This window comes from Nesoenas mayeri (genome assembly GCF_963082525.1).
Source record: "Nesoenas mayeri genome assembly, chromosome: 5".
In the NCBI taxonomy this organism is placed as follows: Eukaryota; Metazoa; Chordata; class Aves; order Columbiformes; family Columbidae; genus Nesoenas; species Nesoenas mayeri.
The window spans coordinates 11,641,759-11,662,481 of record NC_137548.1 but is presented as its reverse complement, the minus strand read 5'-3'; the positions used below and the strand labels follow the sequence as shown (position 1 = coordinate 11,662,481).

Sequence of the window (20,723 nt, the reverse complement as noted above, 5' to 3'; positions counted from 1 at the left end):
TTAGTATTCTTCTCTTGTCCAAGAACAAAAGACGATTACCTTGACATAACCTTTATAGGCGGTTCCTATTCCTCTTTGCACATCTACTCCGAGAGGCCTTTTGGCTTGCTCAGGGGGTATGGGGCAGACCTGAGGTGCACTATCCTTGCAGGAAACATGGCATGCAAATGAACACACTAAGTACAAAAGAGAAAATTCACAGTGAAATGCGTGTATGAGTCAATTGTAACAGGAGATCAACGTAGTCTGCCCTTATGCTCAGCAAATTAATCAATCACACCAAAACTGGCAGTCAAATATTGCAACAGACCACTATGGTAACGGAGCGAACACACCTAGGTATTGTATGAGACTCTTCTAAGTCTTTTTATTTTCTCTTTGAAGCCTATTACTTCCATGAAGGGATGGAACTGAGTCCACATTTCAAGGTAACTCATGAAAGAGCTTTCCAGGAGAAAGGAGTTGGACAGTGTCATTGGTGTTAAGCAGCAACTAACCCCGTCACAGAAGAGAAAAAGTATTAATAAAGGAGGAATAAAAATAATAGGGCACTGATAGGATACAAGATAAATATAGTAGTTTAATTTGATCCAACTATGCAAGAATACTGCAAAGACAAAGTAAAACTAAAGTGACCAAAAAAAATAGAAAGGGTTAAACTGTTAAACACCCGCAACAGACTTGAACGCAAAATAAAGCGGAAATCAGGGAACAAGGACTGAAATGCTGTGTGGTGAAAGGGGCATATATACACCTCAGAGTTCAAATAAGGAGCAAACATGAATACTAATCATTGCATCCTTTCTTGCCATTTATACCACTTTGTGCTGTACAAGAGGCACAGAGGTCTCTAGGTCTCTCATCTATAGAGCACTTTGCACAGAAGCCATACACAGAAAAAACCCAGAATATACACCCCTTCACATGGGACATACTGCAAGAACTGCAGAATGAACTAACCATGTTACATCGAGGCATCTGACCCCCAGGTTTATGGGCCAGATCTTTCCACAGATATTTTGCCTGCTTTGTCCCAGCTCCCTGTTCCTACCAACACTTTGGTAAGGCGGTGGGAGAGCAGCCTGGCACTGTCACCTGTCCTATGCGTCCTCCTCACCATGTTCTCATCTGGCAGATACCTCATGCACATTGTCCTGGTTTTGTTAAAAACAAGTTTCTCTTTTAGTGAATTTGCCTGTCAGCTAAAGCTTTCATATCAGCTGCATTTTCCTGGAGAACCAGATACATGTTTTGGTAAACACAGCAATGGAATGCAAGGTTATTGATAAGGATGGATGTACCTCTTGTGAGAGGGGCAATGAGAAAACAGGTGACCAAGAAACTGACCCACTGAGTATAGCATTCCATTCATGTGAATATTTCATATAAAAGTGGGAGATCGCGAGGATTTCATCCCTTTTTCCTTATGGCCGACACTGGGAGAGGACCTTGCTAGTCATCCCTGTGAGCTGAGGCCTAGTGACAGACTGAATCCAGCTCCGGTTGGCTGCAGAGTCCAGTCCAGGATTTCAGGTGCCGGCTCTGCAGTTGCTGGGACTTTCAAGATTGGTTTTGTGTATTTTGCATTATTTTCTCTATTCTTACTAGTGGCATTAGTAAAACATTTTTAATTTTTCCAGCTCTCTTCTCTCTGTCCTTCTTTCCCTCCCAATTGCCTGTCCTGAGTGGGAAGCGGGGAGAGGGAGGTGCTCAAGGAGCAAGTGGGGGGAGCGGGGGTTAACAATACATCTGCCACGGTTTTATTGTCACCCTGCAATCAAACTCTCGACACATATCTAGTCCCATAATTACAAAGGGTCAAAGCATTCTAGAAAATCTGGAAACTGCCTGCCTCTGCCAGAGCCACGGACTGGGCTACAAACCTCCTCCTTCTCCTCCTCCTGAGGCCCGAGGGAGCAGCCAGCAGGGGAGCAGCCCAGAGCAGCCTGCCTGGCCCATTCTTTGAGCTGCAGGCTGCTCCCAGGAGGACACAGGTACCAAAAAGTCATACATGCCAAGTGCTGTAGGTGCTCCCCAAGACCAGATAATAAATTCAGTCCTCTCAGAAAACATCATTATTATTTGGGACTGTGCGTATCAAGGCACATCGGTTGCAGAATGGGCAAAACCCACAGGATATCACCAGTTCCACAGGCCTCTGGAACTGCAGCTGTATTTTAGCTACTCTCCATCATTACAAAGAGGAGAAATTGAGAAAAGCAAGTGATTAGGAGTAGAACATGGCAAAGGTTTGTTCTGCTGGAATAATCTCTATTCTTATGTCGATGTGATTCTATTTTTTTTCTGTAGCTATCAAGATCTGGAGTAGAAGAGGCAAACTGGAAAATTAATGATGCAGAGCTCAATCAAAATACATGAGAAAAAAAAAAGAGCAAAATTGATAGCTACACTAGGGGAAAAAGATCATTTCAAACTTGCAGGAAGAGACGCAAAGCTAGAGTTCAGAACTGTCAGCAGCAGGAAACAAAAGGCAGCCCCAGGGCAGGTACTGGCAGAGGGATAGGTGCTCCTGGGGAAGAACTGTCACCAGGAGATCTGCCAGGAAAAAAGCCCTGAAGGGCAAATGAGGCAATCTGAAAATGATACTGAAGGTGTCAGTGGAGAGGGCGTCACTAGCTAGAACTGAGCTGGGCACAGAAATACAATGAGGTTATTTATACTGTAGTGTCTCCAACAGAGTTGTGGACTACTTCCTGAGTTCATGTGCCTAATCAAGACAGGGGTAAGTTATATGCAAAGAAAAATACCTCCATATAGTCAAACGAGGAATTCAATAGGGACACATGCATCAGGAAAAGCATTTTAAATAAAACTAAAGGACAGCAAGACAGGCTACAGGCTGAAAAAAACAAGCAAATGGTCCTCCCAACCTATATGATCAAGATTGCACAAAATAGGTAGACTTGGATCCATGTTACCAGAGCATTCCCAGAGTCTTTCACAAAATAGAAACAGAAGAGTCCTGCCTTGCCTGCCTCCCCAACTCACACTATTAACAGCGCTAATGGTAGCAGAATTAATCAGCAATATTAAAAGAAACCATGAGGGCTTATATTCATTCTTTGACTTTAGAACTCTCATGATGATGCAAAAGAAAGGGGAACCACTCCCTCTCCAAAGAAATGGTTGCTTTAAAATACATTAGTGTTTTGGGATGACTTTTTCAGGGACTTGCTGACAATATAAGAAGTTTAACTGACTCACCGTCACAGGCATAACCTTGTCGAACTAATCCCACCATAAGAGAGGTGCAATGACTACACTGAGTAGGGCTCGTGAATGACTTGATATTGAGCTGGTGAGCTTTAGGCTGAAAGATACATTCAGGACAAAAAATAACTTTTCACTTTCTATACTTATGCAATGCAAACGTCTCCCTTCACCACCCTCCAGATATCAGAGTGTACGTTATGAAACCTGGGCTTCTTCCAAGTAAGTGCAGCTTGTAAATGGTGCTGCAAGACAACAGTAACAGTTTCATTTCCAACTGCGTAAGAGGGTCAAACCTAAACATATGACCAATTATTTGTTGTTATCCCTTCTGACAAATCAAACCCCATCCACTTGCATTTGGAAACTTTTCATTAAAAACACAGACCTAACAAACAAACACGTGACAAACCCAAACAGGACAAGAACAAACATGGAGGGCTAATTTATAATATATGCTATTTTTTCCTTTGTTCTTTAGAATAAGGTTAGTACAGTCCCCCTACCTTTGGTACAGCTAGAGAAATGGATTGAATGGTGGGGGAAGGAGCAGCAGGCATCCTCTGAAGCCGAATTGGTTCCTGAATCACAAAAAACTGTAATTGAGCAAAATGAGGCTTCAAGAATTTGTTTCAAGATTGGGGTGGCAAAGCTTATTGTTTTCTGATTTTTTTTTAATTATAAAAATTTTAATCATCATCAACATTGCCATTCTGATTTAATAGAAACAGATTGTGTTTTAAAGCACTCACAGGAAAGCCTGCACACTAACAAACAAGCAGCAATACAGAAAACATGTGAAGATGAGGAACATCAACATACACAGAGCCAGCGAAAAGGTTTCATTTGCAATTGTCTTTAAAGCAGGTGCAATTAACACTGACACATTGCAAATAAGCAACATTCAATCCTGCTTCTTCATAACAAATGCTGCAATATGTCTTCACCATGAACAAGACAGAGAGACTTTCTAGTGAATTACTCTTCAGGGTAAAATAAGGGCTCTCTTACTTCTTGTTGTTGCTCTGCTGTTACAACTGAAGTAGATGGTGAAACTTCGGACTTGGGACATTGTGTTTCCTGCTCACTAATAGAACTGGTCTGCAAAAGTGACAGCAAACATGTTAGATTAGACAGTACAGATCTGACAAAGTGTTCTCACATCAACAAAATGGAAACAAAGCCCAGTGCTGATTCCAATATGCAGGACACATACATCTGACAACTCTCCACTCTGGAAAAGCTGAAAGTACTGAAATGCAACCCCCTACAGTACGCAGCATTAATGCTCTAACAGCCTCTTTCTCCCAGTAAAGTTGTGTCTAATCTCCTGCATGCACGTATGGAATGATGTTTGAGAAGCCTGGCAATCATCCACAAAACACCTTATTTCTCATGGTATTTCTCATGGCAAAATAGCTTATTTCTCCTTACTACACTAGGATTTTTCTAGCACACAGCTGCCAGCAATTCTGTCAGAAGAAAAATTCTTGAAGTAGTACTACACAATCTTTTAAAAAGTTGTTCAAAGATATCTGGCCTTTGTCATTAAAAGAATCATGTCTACTTAATCACATTGTCTAATATTTCACAAAAATTTCAGAGACGAGCATCCATTACAAGCCTTCTATTAATTTCACACTTAAATTAGCAACTACTAATCACCAGCACAAGGGGGAAGTATGCTACAATTCCAGAGCTAAAGAAGCTGGGTGTGGAAGCAGGATACTGCATCACTGTACTCTGCAGACATCATGAAAATCATGACTAACAAACAGCAGATTAGACTTCACAACAATGATGTAATTAGCACTAAAGGCAACAAGTAATGAATCATTCACTTCCCAGCCAGTTTAGACAGGAAGATGGCTCAAGCTCAGTTAGCTCACTAAATACGTTCAGATATTTGTTATTTTTTTTTTTGTTTTGATTTGATTGGTAGGGATGGGCCATTTAAGATCAAATTGTGCATTATGTAACATGAACTATTTAAAAACGCTGTGTGTTTCAGCTTTAGCCATATAGATAATGAAAATATAAGCCTGTAAAGAGGTATTAAAACAAAACTAAACTAGCTCTATTTAGTGGATTAAGTTATAGAAAAGTTAAGGAAGCACGATATCTAGTTTTAGAAGGGCATTTTTACTATAACAGGTCACGACAAAATAAGGAGACAAAACTACTAGCAAAAACTTACTTCTTCCCAAAAGGCTAGAAGAGAAGATGTAGACGAAGAAGAAACAGAATCCTTTGTTGTAATGGATATGAGGGATAAAAATGATCACTTATCACCCACAGGAAAACTTCGGATAGAATATTAATAGGCTAGCTAAATAAAATGTTTTATATGGCCAAATGATATTTATTCAAACTAAATTAACCCAGAGCAGATGACCTGGACTATCTTTAAAAGTGCACATGAAAAAAAATTGTTAATGCAAGTCATTAGGTACGGTATCAGCAATTTTAATGTAATTCATCAGAAAATGCCACCTGCATTTCCATAGTGACTACATATTTATTGCAGGACCTGTAGAATGGAATCTTGATTAGTTACGGGCTTGATATTCTACATGCCACTGTTTTAAGTATATCTGGTGCTTTTTAAAGCAATGTTGTAAAATATCAAGGTCGGTAGACAGAAATTATTATTCAGATAGCAGCATATATCATGTTTCTTTCTCTTCTCTCCACCTCATCCATATTGCACATCTTGCTGCTTCAGCAAGAAAGCCAGCATGGACATTTTGTGAGCAGGAACAGCACATATACTATGTATATGCAAATATCAGAGCATGTCCATAGGCTTCCTTTTTAGCAACAGTGACAATTTGGAAAATAAAAAATAGAGACTACACATTTCCAATATAAAATCTAACCAGACTGATGATGTTTTAACCTGAGCCCCTTTAATGCAGCTCCATAAATGTAACAGATTATTCCTTCCAGTTCAAGCTCTTGATTTTATTCTAAACTGTCTATATGTTTTGGGAAAAAAAAAAAGATTAAAAAAAGAAAAAAAAAGAAACATAGAAAATCTTCAGGGACCAAGAGATCATGAAGTAAGGAAGTGTGATTCAATGTTGCATTTAATAGCTGCTTCCTCAGGGAATGCACAAACCTTTTTGAGTAAAACGCCCACTTGGAGCTGTGATTTGTATGACGAGTTTTCTAAGGATCAGAGGGTGTGTCATGATAAACTAATTACACCAAAATCTTGTGGGTCCTCTGATTCTCTTCCCAGTTCTTTCTACTCTAACCACTCCATTAAGATCTGGAGCCAACAGTTTTACATATCTGTTTAAACACTCCTTGAACTGTGTGAATACTTTTCCTGGTATTAACCACCATCTTCCAGCTGCAAAGCATTTAATCCCTTATTTGTAACAGGGTGTGCCACTTTCTCCAAATATCCCTGAATATATATTATTTAGCCAAATGTTTGAGATTAGCCTAAACAAAGAAGCTAAAATGGGAAATAATTCATGTGAACCTCTGGGAATATTTCCCAAAGGTGCCAGCTTCTCTACAAAATGCCAAGCAATCTGACATTGACTGGGCATTGAATTCTGTGTCACGCTCATTTGGCTAATATGCCAGAGAGTGACCAAATGCTATTTTTAAATAATAAAAATACAATTAAGTTATCACATTTTTATAGTTATTTTATGTAATAACTCACTCTGAAAGTCAGATCACGTGCAAGAGGAGAGGTGTTGAAATATTCAAAAATGGAATCTTGAAAGTCTGGAAGTTTGAGACCTAAAACCCAAAGCAGAACAGGCTTAGCTAAAAGGCAACATTGCAGGTACCATTAGAAATATCTTGAAACACAGTAACTTTAATTACCTGAATCTGTTCTGTATTTTTCTTCCAGTTTTTTCTTCAAACTTTCCATCTCTTCCAAAAGTTCCCTATTTTTTGCTTCCGATTCCTTTAATTTACTAAAATAACACAATATGATCAAAATGCAATCTGAAATATCTCAAAGGCAGGAATACCAACGCACAAGTTTGTTCATTTCTTGTCTTACATCTCAGAGTTTTGGAAAATGCCTTTTTATTTTCTTTCTTTTGAGGAGTGGTGGTGTTTTTTTAAAATAATTTTTTAAGGCTAATTAATTTTATTTTTCCCCTGAATAGGCACCTCACTACTTGACTGGATGGTGAAAACTGTACTTGAGACTCCTGCTATCATTATAGATATCTGCCAAAGGAAATTATTCTAATAGTAGTTTGGTTTTTAATTCCCAAGAATTCCAGTTAGCCCAAGAAAAGGTATTGAATTTGCTTTGAATTTGCCTTTGCCCCCTGCCAGGCACCCGAGATCTGTATCTTATCACCAAGCTACTCACAGCAGTGAAATGTTTCCCTGAAGAAATTTTTACAGTTCTCATTTGACTATGTAAGAAACGTGTAGCCTGTAGAACGAGATCTTTCTGGCAAAGTCCAACATCGCAGGCACAAGGGGCCATTTTAAGAAAAATGTTACTTTTCTAATCAGTAGTTTAGAGTAGTACATTAAAAATCAAACAGAACCAAAGCCTTTTATTACCTTTCAAAAGATATATTTGCATCTTTAACTTTTCGTAGCTCTTCTTGAACCAGTTGTTTGGCACGAATTTCTGCATCAAGGGCAGACTGTAATTCCAGCCGAGCTGACATATCCAACTTCTGGCTGCGTCGCACTTTCCAAAGTGGATCCTGTTGCAGTAAGTTACTGAATATTAATAAACTGTCTAAAGAGGTTTCTTTTCTTGTTCAAAGACATAAATTATCTTTCACACTGGTTCAGAGAATGCTCTTTTAATTAGTTACAGACAGTATAGCTGCTGCACGGAAATCAGTTGACAGTCAGACTTTGTTACACAAAAATTAAGTAATGAGCTATTTTTACACAGGTTAAGCCCCTAACACAATATGCTTGAAATGGAAATGCTGGATCACTGAGCATGGAAGTCGAATGGAGAGAACCCAGTGAAAACGGTTCATTTTCAATGTCCAATCTAGAAAAGAATATAAGACTTGCACAGCGATGTACTGGTCTTTTCAAACATGAGAAAAAGGTAAATATTTCATGTAAAACATACTAATTTAAAACATATGGAGAGCGACAAAAATATGAAAAAATGAAACAATCTGGGTCTTGAGATACCCAAGATACCTGCTTCCTAAACAATTCTTACACTGGCTAAGCAGCATACACTACACTTCAGCACACACAATGCAATTCTGCCCTACTACCCCCAAAAGTTAATTTCCCAAGCTTTTCCAAGTATTTTTCACTGTGGTGTACATTTCTGATATTCCCTAATGGATACCTCTCGAGTTACACATGAACTGGCAAATAACAGTCATGAAAATGAGAGGCATTTTTTAATGGTAAGAAGCAATTGCCTTGGATCAGGTTCTGCTGAAGTTACAAACCCAGATATAACACAAAGAACAGATAGTGTTCTTCACTTCAGCAGTAGCTAAGAAGAAAATGCCAACTGCATTTGATCCCATCTTTCTTCCTATTAAACCTCTCAATATTATAATAGTCTCTTGATGATGTAGGCAAATGCTAGCTCATAGGAAGTCATAACTTTCTCTTATTCTCTCCTATTCATAGGTTTGGAAGGGGTGAGTGACTTCTTATCTGAATAAACCAGCAGCACTGCCTGGCAGTGCTGGGGACATGAGGTTCCACGTCTATCTGCAAATGGCTCTCCCTTCCCCGATGTAGGTATTTAGTACCTGTTAATGCAAAACAGTGTTTTTGTCTTTGAAACCATATTCCTTCATGAGAGCTCTTCTATTTGGCAGATGTGTTTGGGAATTCATGTTACTGCTGTATAGGAAAATTATGGCATAAAGTTTCATTGTTCTGCATGTGAATAAAGCTTCATGCTCTCGATGTGTCACTAGTTTGCAACAACATCAACCAGCTAATACTTGTTCATAAGAGAAAACTGTTTTACCTCACTGTAATGGCACTTAAAATTATTCACTTCCATCTAACGTGGTGAGGTACATTTCTGTACTCCCCTTTAGTAGTTTAAATTACTATTTCTTCTCCCCACTATATTGTTTAAAGCAGTTTGTGATGGCAGATATTAGTATGAAGCAACCGCTCCCCATGATTATAAAATTCTGATCAGATTACCCAGATGAATCTCACAAGCAACAGACAAAAACTAGAAAGCAGAGCAGAGCATTTATTAGAAAATAATTCAGATAGCTGAAACAAAAAATGTAACCCCGTGCACATCCCCAGGACAGGCTGAACACTTGCTCTTTTCTTACCAGTGTTCGTGACCCCAGACTGGAACTTCTCAATGATTCCAGTTCTTCTGTCATCTTGGAAGCTAATGCTTGGAGATAGCCACGAGCATCCTTCTCGTCACTTACCCTGTTGCGCAATTACAAAAAGCTGTTACTCAACAGTTTCGTGGCTTATAGCACCAAATACTGTACCACCAAATAATCAGAGTGTCTGCACTGGATTTAGGGACATAACAGAAATGGACAGAGCAGGGAAAACTCTCCCAGCAATAGAAAACTGCTTTAGGTTTTTCTTTTCTCTGATTCTCTTGATTGTGGCAGTTGCCAGGGAAACTGAAGTTTCCCTTCTGCCATCAGTGAGAGTTCTGTAGACATTCACTGTTATTGTATGGAACATGATCTGCATATTGCTTGCTCGATTTTTATAGGGGCTACCTTCAAGTCCTCCTTGTCTTGCATGCTGAAAATAGTTGCACATAGCTTGCTAAAACAGCAAGTAACAGAGGAAAGAACTGACTGTGAATTAAGTGCAAGTGCTTATCTAGTACAGCTACTAGGTTCTCTATATGTTAATATGAACCTTCTAAATCATGACCGTCTTCCCAAATGAATATATCAACATATTCCAAATAGGGTGATTTAACGATTGCTTTAGAGACTGAAGTAAGCTGACACCAAAACCCTCTCCTTTGTACTTAATGTGTCTGACAATTTCACTTGGTGCTACTATTCAGAAATACTAGAAAGCAGAAGAAAACCAATTAACCAACACTGAGAAGTACCATGCTGTTATTGATCCCAGACACAGAGAAAGGGATTAGCTATACATTAAAAAAAAAGCCAGTGAATATCTCAAAAGTTGAAAGTGGCCATCTGGATCTCCTAACAGCACATACCATTGAATAATTTCTGCAATCTGAGCTTCCCAGTGAGCAACAGATTCCTTCTTTGCTGCTAGGTCCTGGAGCTCATCTTCCAGCTGTCTGTTCTGTGCTGTCAATTTGTCCACAAAAGAGCAGAGCTGAAACAAAAGATTAATTTCACTTGTGACTTCTGTCATTTTCAGACTTTTTAGATATGTGTATGTCTACACATCTACAGAATCTGGACAAACAAGACCACCCTGGGCTATCTGGAAGTACTAATACAGACCAAAGAACTGGTAGGGGTTGTTTTTTTTGTGGAACTGGGGACCAGCTCCTGAGCATAGAAGAACACATTGTCAGTTCAAATAAAACAATCTAAAACAAAGGAAAAGTAAGCGTAAAGGTCATCCAGAGGAATGGAGTTGAACTGTAAGCCATCAGGAAGACAGGAAGTCTTTGTAAATGCTTCCCTCTCTGTGCAGCGTTCATGAAGAAATCAGAAGGTGATGCCCTCTGAGTTGTGTGAATCAACCCCACAAAGAGCATTATTGAGATGCTGAAGTTACTATTTAGCCAGATCTGGCATTTGTATGGTGAAACGTACATTTGTTTTATTCAGATAATGCCTGAACATTCACAGATCTGTTCTGATCAGTGAGCAGACTACTGCAACATCAGTAACAAAGTCAGAATTACACTTGTACATATATATATGTATTTCACAAAATAATTACCCTCTCATTTTCTGTTGTTAGCTTTTTGTTATCTTCCAAGAGCATAGATCTTTCACGCTCATATTTCTCTTTCATTGTTCCTACTGCTTCCTCCATTTCACTGTGCCTAAGGAGAAGGACAAGAAATAGAATGACATTGTAACATTGCTGAACCCGTAGACTGGGACTTTCAAAAAGGAATAAACAGAGTTAAGGTGATGTACCATCCTTCACAGATACCTATGCAATGCAACACACACAAAAAATCAATCCATACTTAAAGAATCATGCCCAAAAGCTTACCTCTCTCGCTTTGTTTTCTCTAATTTGTCCTTTAATATCATGATCTCTTTCTGCAGTGCAAGCTGGTGGCTCTCTGAATCATGTACTTCCTTTTTCACATTTTTTACTTCCAAAACGTGTGATGCTTCTCGTCGGACCAGCTCCTCTTCATAAAACAAGATTTTCTTTTCCAGCTCAGACTTAATTTTGGAAAGCTCCTGCTGATGCTCTAGTGTGGCACCTGCTGCCCGGCCTCCCTGCTTCAGCTGCAGAAGAAGAGGAACCATCAGGAAAAGACTATGATCTTTATATTTGAGGAACATTATTTAAACTTGGAATTGTCAAATCGGTGGCACTTTGGAAAAAAATTTATCTGGGCACTGAGAGATTTAAAAAGTGCCTGCCTCCAAGTATTAAGCCCTCTGACTCCTCTCATTATATGACTCTAATAAGGTGTTCAAATAGGTTGCAGAGATAATAAATTCGGATCATATTGGTTTAGTATCTGCTTAGAATTCATAAACTGGGGATTTTCAAGACGTTAGTGTCCAATGAGATATTAAAGCTCTTCAAGAAAAAAAAAATCTGAACAGGTTAGGTCAGGCTTCTAGTAATGCTGTAGTTTCTAATCTCCCACAGGTATTAACAGTTGAGTAAGAAAAACTATTCCAGCTCCTGTGTCATGAGTAAAAATTTGCCAAAAAACGTAACCTTTAGAGCTTCCAGTTCATTTTCCAGTTGCTTGGAGAAGACCTCACTGTGCTCACGAAGCTTGCGTTCTTTTGATGCTTCTGCTACAACTTCTTCAAGTTGGGCTTCCAGCTGCAACAAGAGTAATTGTAAGACATTTCAACACAAGACAGTGCTATCTGTATTATTCATTTCCTTTCCTCCATACAGAGGAGCAGCAAGGTTTTCCTTATTTCTGTTTTACATTACACCATTATAACCACCATTTCAGAATGTTATAATTGCTTTGCTTTCATTGATTCAGGCATCCATGTCACAAAATAGAACAATTACTATATGAATTTTTGTACTTATATGAACTATAACATGTGTATGTAGGGATGGCTGCACAGCTTTTATTAATGCTAAGAGAAGTAAATGGCACTAGAAAGTTATTACAGCTGTGAAAGAACAATGTCTGTCTGCCACATTTACAGGTCAGCTCCATGCATCAGTATCTACTTGGGCAGCTTAAAAATCCCAACCTTTGAGCCGAATTATTGCAAAGTACTCGGAATATGAACACTGAACACTTTCACCTCGCAATTATAGAACAAAATAAGCTTGATCATTCATTTATTGGATTCAGAAAGCTTATCAGAAAGACACTTTAGTGGCAAGTAAAGCAACTGTTGCAATTCAAGCAGTAGTGGCACAATTTTATAACCTGACAGGAAGAGTAAGATTTGCTTTTCTGTATTCAAATGCAACTAGCAAAGTTGTTTTTCAAAGGAACGTGTTTAGAATTGTTGGCCAAGATAATGAACTTATAGACTATGTTCTGAATAGAAGATTGATACAGCTGTTAGGAAAGGGAGAACAGAGGAATTTGTAAGAACAAAGACCGGATGATTAGAAAGCCCTGCATGGAAATATTTAACTGAATAAGGAACAACACTTGAATGCCTGCTGCACCCTGCTCTGGAGATGAGGTGACACAGCCCTGCGCATCAAATACGGTGCACAGACACCTTTGCATTTCCCAGTTAACTACTACTTCTTATTCATGGATAAAAATCTCAGAAACTTCATCTCTTACTATGTTTCCATTGACTACCCTTCAATTTGCTATAAGTTTTCTAGCAACGTTTATAAGGCTCTTGAATTTCTCTTCTACACCTCACCCACAGAACACATAAAATCTGATGACTTTTCAGTGATTAAAATACTCCAGGTTAACCACAACAGCTGTTTCTTATGCCCTCTTCTGGTTATCCACTTCATCTTATGTAAAACTGTAAGTTGCCTAGAATACTAATTGGGAATTAACTTGCTTAAAGATATTACAGATTTTCTCTACAATTACTAACTACAGAGGAATGAAACCACCTATTTAGTCGGTATCATTATTCCTCCCTCCAGCTGAAGAAAAAAATTCAGTTGAAAAAACAAATGAAGTCAGAATACTCCAACCTTAAGGCACGTAAGACATTAAGCTTTCTAGGTTACAAGCTGACTTTTGAGTCAGAGTCTACAAGAATCAAAACACAAGAACTGGGCATATAGCAAGAATAACTTCCTTCAGATTAAAATCAGCCTGAGTACAAACATGAAAAAAAAAAGACTTGGTTTGTTTTCTGATATATCAGTAAAACATTTAGAAACAAAATCAAGATCTATTTTGTGATCTGTAGGCAAAGCTATATGGAAGATGTACCAGGGTAATTTCTTATACATGGTACATGGGCAAAGTGAATTATCATTAACAGCCCCAATTTTTCAATACAGTCACACATGAGATACTGGCTAAGCAGCAGCTAAAACATGTTATTGTTAGCTATTTTATCAAGCTACCTCTTTTCTGATCTTCTCCGATTTACGGATGTCCTGCCGCATTGCATCAATTTTCTGCATGCTCATTTCCACCTCTTCTTCTTTGTCGCGAAGTTGCCGGGACAGCTTCTGCTTTTGGGCCCGCAGGTCTCCCATCCTCTCGCTGAGCTCAGAGAACTCCTGCACAGCCAGCTTCCTCTGCTGGTGCGCATCCCGCAGTTCTTTGGATTGTGTCTTTAATCTCTCTGAGGCTTCTACAAGTTGCTGGTTAAAATGAAAAATACAATAATAATAATAATAATAATAATAATAATAATGATAAAAGCAATTGGAATTCCATATATCCTTTGCAAGAAGAAAGAAGTGGACCTACATGTGGACCTACATAAGCATGACTTGAAAGCTCAACCACCTTACAGAACTTTGAAATGTTATTGCTAATACTTAATTTACAGAAAATGGTGTTGGGTTTTTTTTGCTTGTTTGTTTGTGTTCTGGGTAAGCTCCAAGAGTGCCTTTACTGTCTTTCTTATAAATCTGACTACACAAGGCCACCTCATGGCTAAATAACTTAATTTCAGGTTACCGTTATGTACCTCCACAATAGTAATCATTTTTAAAGGCATGTTTTAGCAGATAGCATATTCAGGGGAGAATAAATGCGCACTGGCCAAAGGACTTCTAAACAATTCTGCCATTAGTAGGAGTGTTGCAGGAGCATTCATTAACCTTCCCAAAGACACGTGTTCAAACAGGAGGAGCAGATTTACCTTCTCTGCTACTTATATGCTCTGGTAAATAACCCTTACCAGAAGAGACAGAAGAGAAACTGCTCAATTCTAGTGGACAAAAACTCAAGAGACTTTGGCCCATGGATTACTTTTGGGTCCATCCAAATGCCACGTAAACAATTTTTCCAAAACTAGCTGTCTGTATTCAGATATCAAAATATTTTTTGATATTACTGGAAGCTGTATGTAGTATATGCATCCCCCTATTTACTTTACTGCAAAATATTTTGATGACTCTAACTAAGATACTGTTACATTTTAGGAAGCAAACAAAGATGTAATTTACACAGCGGCAAATAAACTCATCAATTACATAAAAGTCATCCTCAGCCTTAAGCAATAATTAACCTTTTGGTATTACAAAAAGTAAGTGGGCTCAAGCTGGAGCAGTGATGTAGCTCTATTAACTAATTATATCTCTCTCTATATATAGATATATATATATTTTTTAAATATATATATATATATATATATATGCTTTTTGGTATCTACAGGACTGATGACTAGCCATAGGTCTGTGTATATTGAAACAGCTGAGAATTGTTAAACTAAAACCATCCATCTAGTGGATAAATAAGATACCTGTTGACTTGCAAAACAGAAAGCATGCTATTTCATAAACTACTGTATCGCTAATGAAATCCACAGGTTCACTAACATCTCAGTATAGTTTTAAAATGCAGCATTTAAACCACTAAAATTTGCAATCCCAACAAAACTATTCTATAATTACTTTACATGACCATTTTTAAGTGTATCTCTCTTTGGATCAATACCTTGTGGAGGTCCTCCTTTTCTTGACGCAGTGCTCTGCACTGTTTTTCTAGTCCTTTCAACTTGTGTATAGAGTCTTCATGTTCTTGCCGAAAAGCCACTGCATCTGCAAGCTGTCCTTCCAGTTTACTTATATCTGTAGATTAATATATATTTAAGGTAACTGGTCGCAAATTTGCAGCAATAAAGCAAGTAACATTACTCAAGCAAACTGGCATCACTTTGCTTGGAAAATCAACATTTTTCATGTTTCCACCATTTTAGACTGTTTAAGGTCATTTTGGGGCATTTACATCTCCAAATAATTTCAATTTTCTTAGTGTATTAAAGCAATCCTCCCAAAGACTATGATCACTTTAAGTGAAAAAGCCGTAGCATAGGGCTTTGCTTTGTTTTGCAGGAATGCAACCGCTAGGCCTTGAAAGCACTGAAAGAAACCTGAGTTGTTCTGATTTCAGTTCTAGTAAATGGTCTCGTACATAGTTTTCATTATATGACAAGCAAGGCTTGTCATAAGTCATAAGTCATAAGTGTGTCCAGCAAGACAGGAAAGGACTATTTATTTCCTACAGTAGGTAGGAACTAACAATCTGAGAAGGAAATAACATCTTGCACAAGGCGAGCCGAAGACCCAACTGCCTGTATTCCTGGCGGTATGTTCTCCTGGTAGTTCTCTCTTTACTCTCTAAGAAACGTAAACAAATTTGATTTGAAATTATCACCTTTAAGTGCAACAAACTAACAACCTTTATATATTTCTGCTCAGTCTTAGAGCTGGTAAGAAAATGAACTACCATTCTCCATGTGGTTTTACTTAAGACTGCCTTTAAACAAATCGATATGAAATTGCATAGGCAACAACTGCCTCACTCAAGTTCCACTGATTTCTGCGGCAGAACAGGATATTGGACCTATGTATTCAGCGATCCCAAGCACTGCCATAACGATTAAAGTACTATTCTTTTTCTCACTTCAGCACACACCTCCTTCCATCCTATACAAACCAACAGTGCTTCTTTTTAAACAAGACCATACTGCTAGTTTTTGTAATTAACAGGACACCATTGGCTGAAGAGCTAAATAGATCTGAACCATTTGCACAAGCAGCACCTTAATCTAGCTATTTTGACTCAAACCTAATTCCAGAATACACAAGGAGAATTTATTGTAGGACTGAGCTGATTTTTGCAATGCATGCACCTACAAAAGGGGTATATTGCCAATACGCATGAAAAGAAAATCAGCATCAGCAACTCATCATCTGAACTCACTTATGACATACTACTGGCACCTAAAAACCTCAGTCAAGTCATTAGGATTCAAAACTACCATTTTGTTAATCACTGATTCTCACCTAAAAATTAGATTCTAACAGGAGGTTTGTATGGATAAACTAGTATTTGTCAAGCAACAGATTTTCAGTGATATGGATGAGTCAGTCTTCTCTCAGGACAGATGCCAGTATTTGTTTTTCTGCAAAGCTCAGTGCTTCCTAATTAATGCATCATGAGACAGAAACACAAAGGGAGCTGGAGCTCAGAAATATTTAAATGCAAACTATTATTATACATTCCCCACCTATCCCCTTATGTTACTGAAGAGCAACCCATTTTCTCTTCACACTGTCTCTAACACCTGCCTCTAAGTAAAACCCCTGCAAAACAATACTCACCCCAAAAAGGAGGAGTAAGAGAACAGGATCTCCTGAGATTTTTAGGGATACAAACATCACAAAATATTTAACATCCACATAATTCATTGTACTCAAGACTCCCCATGCTAGCATATGCTATCAGGCCAACCAAGTGGAAGAAAAATTTAAGTGCTCATCTGGAGAAAATAAAATGCCTCTTAATATTAAATGAGACTTTAAATAACCCTTTGTTTTTTTCAGCACCTCAAGAACATTAATTCTACTTATTATTGAAACACAGTACATAATGTTACTATCAGTAGCAAAATAAATTGCATTACTCTAATTACCATGCCAGAGGCTTACCTGTTAATTTGTTCTTCAACCGTTCAATTTCTTCATTTAATTTTTTAATCTCCTTATCACGGCTTGTATTTACTGAAACACACACTGGACCCTGGAGGTTCTGCATTGTCTGTGTCGATTCTTAAAACAGGAAAAGAAAGGAAAAGGTTTACAATAAAATACATTGCAATTCTTCCGAATGAGCAGAACTAAGAATCCAAAGAAATATAAACCACTAACCTTGCAGCTTTCTGTTCAAATCCTGCTTTTCCTGCTCTAATTTCCGTATTTTCTTTTCATAGCCTTCTATTTGTGAAGTGTTCTTTAAGTCACGCTGTACATCCATATCTTTGGTTACTGTGTCAGACTGCATCGCACTCTTTAAAGTGCCTCTATCAGATAAAGAGCTGAAAACAAATACATAAGTTAGAACACTTTAATAAATATTCGCAGCAGTCTATAGCACTGACATGCTGGGATTTCAGCAAATATACACCTTAAATTTAAAAGAACAATTAGTGCAGTAATTGTTACTGGTGAGACAACTGTCAGGGTAGATAAAGTTATTATTCCCTAGCTACTCTGTATGTGGCTATAGAATTAAGATACCTCCATTCAGGACTTTCCTGATGCAGACATATACTCACTTTGCAAACTGTTTAAATGATTGAAAAATTTAATTCTCTTATGCCAAAGGTTACTACAACCTGACAGTGAAATAAGCAGGTAAGTGTAACTGCACTGAGAGAGCTGAGAATCAAACCCAAAAGTAGAGTTTAAAGTGTGACAAAGATGGATTTAAGTTAAGCCACATGATTCACCTGAAAAGGACGAGTGTGTGTACTGTTTCTTTCTGAAACAGTATTGCATGGGGTAACAAACCCCAAAGCGAAATTAATGGAATAACAAACAGTGCTGAAAAACCTTAAGATCGGAGACAAGTATATGTTTGAGGGATCTCTGAAGTCAGGTGGAGGCCATTTCAAACAAGTGCAAAGTGAGGCACTTTGTCCCTGCTCAGAACCATCTATGTTAATTTAACCTACCTGCAGGAGTTTGGAGCAACGAGCTAATCCTGGCAGACATGCAATATGGGTAAGATTTGCCCTCAGCCTCTCAATACAGGAACAGCAACTTTATACCCCATTGGAAGCAGCACATGTAGTCCCTTAAACTTCATTAATTTCAAACAGAAATATTAAAACCAAAAGCATCTCCTCTTGATAAGCATGATCAAAATATGTTCAGACACTTGGGGAAAAAAAAGGATACATGTTTATCCACAGGTATACCTATGGATATCAACTTTTCTACATGTTTACAAAAATGAGATTTTCCTAGAATTAGCTGCATTTGGGAAATAAGTTTAATGAACAACATATCCTTTGCTTACCTATCAGTCGTGTATGTAAACCCAACGAATGGTAAATGCAATCCAGAAAAGCCTGAATGAGAACTTGGTGGCAACACTTCCTGCATGAAAACAACACGCATGAAAACCCGAAAGAGAACCCACACAGAGCTGAAGACATTTGATTTACCCTCAACAGTTAAAGAAAGACAGCTAATAGACATGCTTCCCTCAGCGCATAACAACTGACAACTGGCAGTTGTGCTTCATTGTAGAGCCTGCCATTGTCCCCGGATGAACTTCATTTCGGATTAGGTCACATAATGTAATGACCTGAATCTAGGAGCCTCTTGAACCAGCACTTGAAAGGGCAGCATTTCAAAGCACAATGCAACCAATAAAACAAAACTCGAAATTTCAAGCTCCTAATTAGAAGTGAGCTGGCACCAAAATGCATGCTGTTAGTTTTAGTATACTAGTTACGGTTAGATACATAATCAAAAAAACATGCCAAAAGCTCTTCATTTCCTGCAATACAAGCTGATGAACAAATTACCACAGAAGCCCTCTGCTCCTCCTGACCTGACTTTGTAAACTACTACACAACAGAAATGGGAGGAGGGGAACACCTGTGTCCACACTCCAAAAACCAACCTCCTGGTTCCCAAGTGAGTGGAGAAGGAGCAGGGTGAGCTCTCTCCCCTGGACAGCTGGGACTGCAAGCTGCATGGACAATATATGTGTATTTCTGAAGATACTTTTTATTTTCCCATTTTTGAAAGGGAATAAATCCCCACTAGCTTGTTGTAAAGGCAAACTAAAAGGGCAACTAAGGGTTTTTTTCCCCACCTAAATATGTTTTAACTTTGACTGACAGTGTAAGAGTAGTCCATTTTGGCAAGTGCTACCATTTAGAAAAGTAGATCATGATTTCCGATAACCCAAAATGCCAGAGAGATGAAAAACTTGAATTTTTCACATTTGAAATGACTTATTTTTCATCTCTTTCATTATTTATTTTGAAATAAGTTCTCAGTACTACCTTATAGTGCGGCAAGTTTGCATACTTGCATTAATAATAATTAAAAATAAAGACTCACTGGATTTCTTAATACATCATCATCTACATCAAAGTTTGAGGTGTCAGAAGGACTGCTGACTTCTGGAATGTAAGGTGCTTCTAGGTTTCGGATGTTATCCCAATTAAGTCCTTCAAAAAATGCATGAGACTTAAAATCCTCTATTCCATTCTGTCCCAGTCTACGCTCCCTACTGCAGATAAGTCGCTGAATAAGATCTTTTGCTTCTTCAGATACATCTGTAACGTGGGATGGAAACTGAAACCGTTCCTAGAAAACAAAACAAATACAGAAATTTTTAGAGAAGGAATCAATTCCATAACTTTCAACAGTATTTTCAAAAAGAATGTGCTAAGTTACACCAACAAAACTGGAAATCAATAGTCAAACATTGTTCTAGTTCCAGTGAGCAGTGGCAGAGCACAATGCAATACATTCAGTGATAGACTTTTTGTCCTGATATTGACTTCTAAGACAAGTAATCATTTCTCAATTTTTTACATACAGATCTGTTTGAAACTAACTCCAATTACAGTAACTCTATAGGAAAAGCAAATTTTTTTTAAAAGACATAGAGGAATTTTGACACACTACAATATATTAAATATCATATAATAAAAGCAGACTCTCACTGGTATACTTAGTCACAGATCCACTGATAGCCTGAAGATGTACTCCTTGAGATTTTATCTATTTCAACTCTTAAAAACCCACTATGGTAGTAAATTCTTTACAAAATGTTATATTTGATGATGTATTTTCCTAATTTATAGTTTAAATAGCTCTTTTTCCTACCAAAATATATTCTACATTTAGCAAAGATTTATAATATCACAAACGAACAGATTGTACTTATCACTAAACATCTGAAATTACTCTAGATAAAAATC

At 38.0% G+C, this 20,723-nt stretch overlaps 1 protein-coding gene across 7 annotated transcripts in view; it reads right to left on the bottom strand.

The window, feature by feature from the left end:
- Nucleotides 1-20,723, bottom strand: part of CDC42BPB (CDC42 binding protein kinase beta) — a 97,472-nt gene that overhangs the window by 18,438 nt on the left and 58,311 nt on the right. For 5 of the 7 annotated variants that reach the window (XR_013922237.1, XM_080346193.1, XM_080346195.1 and 2 more), the window contains exons 8-25: nucleotides 19,855-20,103; nucleotides 18,797-18,876; nucleotides 17,644-17,810; nucleotides 17,425-17,544; nucleotides 15,428-15,561; nucleotides 13,882-14,124; nucleotides 12,070-12,180; nucleotides 11,380-11,624; nucleotides 11,098-11,203; nucleotides 10,394-10,518; nucleotides 9,519-9,624; nucleotides 7,786-7,934; nucleotides 7,081-7,175; nucleotides 6,914-6,993; nucleotides 4,243-4,332; nucleotides 3,738-3,812; nucleotides 3,226-3,331; nucleotides 40-176 (exon numbers count right to left, since the gene is read on the bottom strand). Coding sequence is in view for 6 of the 7 variants with exons in the window: in XM_080346193.1 (XP_080202319.1) it covers nucleotides 40-176; nucleotides 3,226-3,331; nucleotides 3,738-3,812; nucleotides 4,243-4,332; nucleotides 6,914-6,993; nucleotides 7,081-7,175; nucleotides 7,786-7,934; nucleotides 9,519-9,624; nucleotides 10,394-10,518; nucleotides 11,098-11,203; nucleotides 11,380-11,624; nucleotides 12,070-12,180; nucleotides 13,882-14,124; nucleotides 15,428-15,561; nucleotides 17,425-17,544; nucleotides 17,644-17,810; nucleotides 18,797-18,876; nucleotides 19,855-20,103 (2,418 nt within the window). In the remaining variant the exon portion in view is untranslated. The remainder of the gene's footprint in view (nucleotides 1-39; nucleotides 177-3,225; nucleotides 3,332-3,737; nucleotides 3,813-4,242; nucleotides 4,333-6,913; nucleotides 6,994-7,080; nucleotides 7,176-7,785; nucleotides 7,935-9,518; nucleotides 9,625-10,393; nucleotides 10,519-11,097; nucleotides 11,204-11,379; nucleotides 11,625-12,069; nucleotides 12,181-13,881; nucleotides 14,125-15,427; nucleotides 15,562-17,424; nucleotides 17,545-17,643; nucleotides 17,811-18,796; nucleotides 18,877-19,854; nucleotides 20,104-20,723) is intronic. The other 2 variants (XM_080346197.1, XM_080346198.1) reach the window with 1 other exon arrangement.